The sequence below is a fragment of the Pan paniscus genome, chromosome 15 (assembly GCF_029289425.2).
Source record: "Pan paniscus chromosome 15, NHGRI_mPanPan1-v2.0_pri, whole genome shotgun sequence".
In the NCBI taxonomy this organism is placed as follows: Eukaryota; Metazoa; Chordata; class Mammalia; order Primates; family Hominidae; genus Pan; species Pan paniscus.
The window spans coordinates 95,913,520-95,918,283 of NC_073264.2; the positions used below are offsets into that span (position 1 = coordinate 95,913,520).

General features: G+C 56.3%; 1 protein-coding gene across 1 annotated transcript; it reads right to left on the reverse strand.

Annotated features, from left to right (window-relative positions):
• Positions 1-2,146: 2,146 nt before the first annotated feature.
• GSC (goosecoid homeobox) lies at positions 2,147-4,183 on the reverse strand. Its single transcript, XM_003832829.5, has 3 exons — positions 3,710-4,183; positions 3,009-3,268; positions 2,147-2,700 (listed from the first exon to the last, which is right to left on the reverse strand). The coding sequence occupies exons 1-3, from the start codon at positions 4,062-4,064 to the stop codon at positions 2,542-2,544; spliced, it is 774 nt and encodes a 257-aa protein (XP_003832877.1). The 5' UTR covers positions 4,065-4,183; the 3' UTR covers positions 2,147-2,541.
• Positions 4,184-4,764: the final 581 nt, after the last annotated feature.

Sequence of the window (4,764 nt, forward strand, 5' to 3'; positions counted from 1 at the left end):
TTTGGGGAGGCTGAGGCTGGTGGATCACTTGAGGTCAGGAGTTCGAGACCAGCCTAGCCAACATGGTAAAACCCTGTCTCTACTAAAAATACAAAAAAATTGGCCAGGCATGGTGGCTCATGCCTGTAATCCCAGCCACTTGGGAGGCTGAGATGGGAGAATACTTGAACCTGGGAGGTGGAGGTTGCAGTGAGCCGAGATTGCACCACTGCACTCCAGCCTGGGCAACGGATCGAGGCTCCGACTCAAAAAAAATAAAAATAAATTCTCTGTGTGGAATGACATTGCCTGCTCTGCCTTACATTAGAATGTTCCAGATGTCCCTGCAGGCTCTTTCCAATGGCACAGAGGACACCATCCAAGAACATCAACTATTGGGAAGCAGAGGGTGCAAGCCAGGCAAGGTCCTCCCACCCTGAAATTCTAAGCAGGAGGTACATTAATAGCCATTGCAAAATTCATTTGAAATTAACATAAAGGCTTCTTTGCATATTTCTCATAAGAACTGTTAATGAAAACATTTCCAATTATGGTACAAGACTCACTTGGGCAAAGATGATGTCTCCTCTTTATTTCTTACAAGCTATAGGTTGTTAAAGCATTTAACCTTTCAGAACCTTAATTTCCTCATCTGTAAAATGGTGAAAACATTCCCCAACTCTTAAGAGTTCTTGAAAGGTAAAATAAGATAATGTATATAAATCTTGAAGTATTGGGTCTGACACAATATAAATCATAATATTAAAAAAAAAAAAGTTGTGTTGAAGGATTCCCTTATGCCAGCTGCCATTCTATGTAAGTTGGGGCCTTTAACGTCCACAGCCACCCTGGGAAACAGATACTATGACCATGCCTATTTTAGTTACGGAAGGCGAGGGGTCATAGGGGTTAAGTAACTTGCCCAAGGTCACAAAATGAAGTCTGGATAAGAACCAAGGCAATCTCGCCCCCTGAGGCAGACCCGGCCCCCAAAACACTGCCTCTTTCTTTTGTCTAGGGATAGCGCTTATTAAAAAGGCAGTAATGGGTGGTCACTCTTATTTCATAGGTATCATTTTGCCCGCTACCCACCATAGGAGTCATTTTTACCTTGCAAATCTGCAAGCTGTGAACAAACATACTGCTTCTTCTAAAGTACTGTTACTTTTCACGTGCTGTGTCCCAAAGCCAGGATGCACAACCTTTCTCTGGAGGGATCTTGCACCAAATACCCGAGGTAGCCCAAGAGAAAGAACAAGTCCCTGCAGCCGGCCGTTGCCGGAAGCCAAGCTGGAAAGCTCTCTAAGCCTTAGCTTTAAGTCTATAAAATGGTAAACCGAAGAAAGTTGAAAGTCATTCCTGCTGGCCCTTAGTCTCCACTTTCATCCCCACGATGGCCTGGGAAACCATACAGAGGGCAGACTCTTGTCTTCATCCCTGGCCCAGGCGCTTATGCGCACCGGGGGCCTTCTCCAATCGTTCATAAACTGCTCACCAGCGCTCTGGGCGTGTTCCCGGGAGCTCCCTTCTCCGCCCAGCTGGTGCAGAGGGAAGACAGTCTGGGGAAGAAGCAGGAGGTGTCGGTACTGCCACCTAGAAGTGACCCCACCAGCGGTGCACTCTTAGACAAGACTGGCCTTGAGTGCATCACGTGCGGCCCTGGTCACTCCAGATGCCCAGGGAGCAGCGCCTGGTCCCGGTCAGCCCTAGGGCGCACAGCTCAGAAATGCCAGAGCAGAAACGCTTGCCCTGGGGGAAGAGGCAACTCGCATGTGGAGCTGGGCAGCTGGAGCATCTGTGGAAGTTCCAGGAAAGCGCTGGGGGAGCTGGCATGCCCGCTGCCTAATTCCCCCGTGGACCCGCCGCCTTAGGTTTCTCAGAAGCAGGGCTGAGCAGCTTGGAGCAGTGGGCTCCGTGGGAGCTCCAGGACTCCCCTAGCTCCCACCTCATCAGTGAGGGAAGAAGTGCTCCTTCTGCCCTCGGCAGAGGGGAGTCAGGGACCCAGGCTGCCCCTCTCAACTGCAATGGTACCTCCTCCCCGCTCTGGCCCAGCAATGCTACTCTCCAAACCTTCCTAGACATAAGGTTTCATTTTAAACCAGGACACCCATGCTGTCACTGTTACCCAGAGTTTCATTTCTTGTTTGTTTGTTTGTTTGTTTGTTTTGGTAGATCAGAGCTGCTCAATTTTTTCCTCCGGAGGTTACGGACTACATAGATTTCTTTTCTTGGCTCCAGACTGATGGTGGTGGGTGGGTGGGGCGGGGGGTATGAAATACAGAATGTGGTCCGTCTACATCGCCATCACTTTATTGTACTGTCACCCTTAATTTAACTATAAATACTACGGTGGGGGCTAGTCGCGGGCGGCCTCGGGCTGCTGGGCTGTGCGCGCCCTGACCCCAGACGCCGACCCTCCCGGCTCTGTACACTATTTACAGCTCCTCGTTCCTCTTTCTCGACCCCCTCCCGCAAGGCAGCGCGTGTGCAAGAAAGTAGCATCGTCTGTCTGTGCAAGTCCTTCGAGTTAGGTAAGTAATACGGGCAAGTGTCCCGCGGCCGTCAGCTGTCCGAGTCCAAATCGCTTTTACCTTCCTCTTCCCTCTTCTCCGGTGACGCCTTCGACGACGACGTCTTGTTCCACTTCTCCGCGTTCTCCGACTCCTCTGATGAGGACCGCTTCTGCCGCCTCCATTTGGCGCGGCGGTTCTTAAACCAGACCTGTTGCGCAACGGAGGACAAAACAGTTCAGATCAAAGGCGCGCTTTCCCCAGTCCCGGGACACCCGGGGAGCTTGGTGTGGCGGCGGGACACCCCGCGCAGGCCAACAAAAGGAGGGGAGCCGCTCGCTCCCGCTTCCGCGTTTTCATTCAACTTCCTGGGCCTAAAGCGCCCTCCAGCAGCCTGCGGGCCGCCATCGGGATGTTTTTAAAGTGCGGGGAGAGCCAAGCAGGGCTGGGCAAACCCGACTGGGGCCCCACCTCGCGGGGAAGGACCGCTAGGCGCCCACGGCAGGCCCCGGCGCCTACCTCCACTTTCTCCTCGCGGAGGTGCACCTTCCGGGCCAGCTGCTCGCGCGTGCCCACGTCCGGGTACTTGGTCTCCTGGAAGAGGTTCTCGAGAGCTTCGAGCTGCTCGTCAGTGAAGATGGTGCGGTGCCGCCGCTTCCGCCGACAGTGCAGCTGGTTGAGAAGCTGCAGCTCGGTGCGCGACAGCGTGCCCACGTTCATGTAGGGCAGCATCTGGTGCGGTACCGGGGACACCAGCACCGAGCCGGGGCCCTCGTAGCCTGCGACAGAGTGGGGCGCACGGTCAGCCGCCCGCCCTCGCCACCGCACGCATGCACGCCCGCCAGCCCCCGACCCTCTTCCACTTAGAAGTCGTCTGCAAGGGGATGCTGAGAATTGGGGGTGCACGGGAATCAGGGGTGCAGGGAAAAGGAGGAGGCGTTAGCGCATCCATCCGCACACCCGCCAAAGCCAGTAAGAGAATTAAAAACAAAACAAAACAAAACAAAACCCAGTCTCCCCGGGCAGGCACTGAATTCCAGTTTTCGCGAACTCTGGCCAAAAGTTTGCAGCAAGAAGTTTGCAAACTCCTGCGCCCGATCGGCAAAAGCGGAGGGGGGACTTGCAAGAGGAGCAAAGTTTGAGGAAGGTGAATTAACCAACCGGCTCCATGGGCTAAGGACCGCAGTGGGCGGCAGAGGCCGGAGCGAGCGCGACCCTACCTGGGGGCGTCGGGACGCAGGAGCACTGCTGGGCGCCCAGCGGCGGCACGGCCCCGCAGCAGGCCGGGCCCACGGGCGCCGCCTGCACGTGCAGCTGCCCGTAGAAGTAGTTGTTGTAGCCGAGGCGGGAGCCGCTGACCGCGGCCGGGAGGCCCGCGCCGCCGGGGGCCACGGGGCGCGGGTAGAAGGCGCCATAGTCCGAGGAGGCGCCGCCGCTGGCGCCGTAGAGCGAGTCCCCGTGCAGGGCCGGGAAGACGACGGGAGCCGCCGCGCTGGGCGCCACCGGCAGCACCGAGTCCTTGCAGCGCGGCCGGGCGGCTAGGATGTTGTCGATGCTGAACATGCTGGCGGGCATCCCCGAGCCCCGCGTCGGGACCGGGGGGCGGCGGGAACGCGCGGAGGACAGAGCCTTAAAGTGGGGGGGTCCACTCTCCTCCAGCCGCCGACCAAACCGAAAGAGAGCGCCGGCGAGCGCGCGGCCCTGCGCCCCTCCCCGCCCCCTGCGTCCGCTCTCCCTCCTCCCGCCCTCCCCTAGCCGCAGCGTTCGCTGAACTCAACCCGCGGGTAGGACGGAGCTCAGACCAGCTGAACCTCTTGTTGGTTTTATACTGAGTCGACGTCATCCTGGATTTAGTTCCTGGTAATATGCAGATGACAAACAGAACCAGATTTGGCCCTTTCTTTTCCTTTGGGTGGGGGAAGAGGGTTGGGGGGAGGGGAAGAGGTGCCAAGGGGAGGGGGTTACAAGGCCTGAAAAGAGATTGTGGATTGCGAATTAATGAAATTAACCTAATCTTTTCCATTCGGCAGCCGGGCCGCGGGCCGGCCGAGCTGGGCGGGCGGCCTAATTGCCTTGGTTAATCTCATTAATTCCATTGTGCCGCCGCAGTTAACAACTCCCTCCGCCCGACCTCTCCACCCCCACCCTTTTTTCTCAGATTGGGTCCTATTATTGGGTGCGATTTCCTCTGCCTGTAGCTCAAATTCATTGTGGACGATTTTACTTTGGGGCTACTTTTTTCCCCCTTTCGGAATTGGTTTTGTTTTAGAAAATG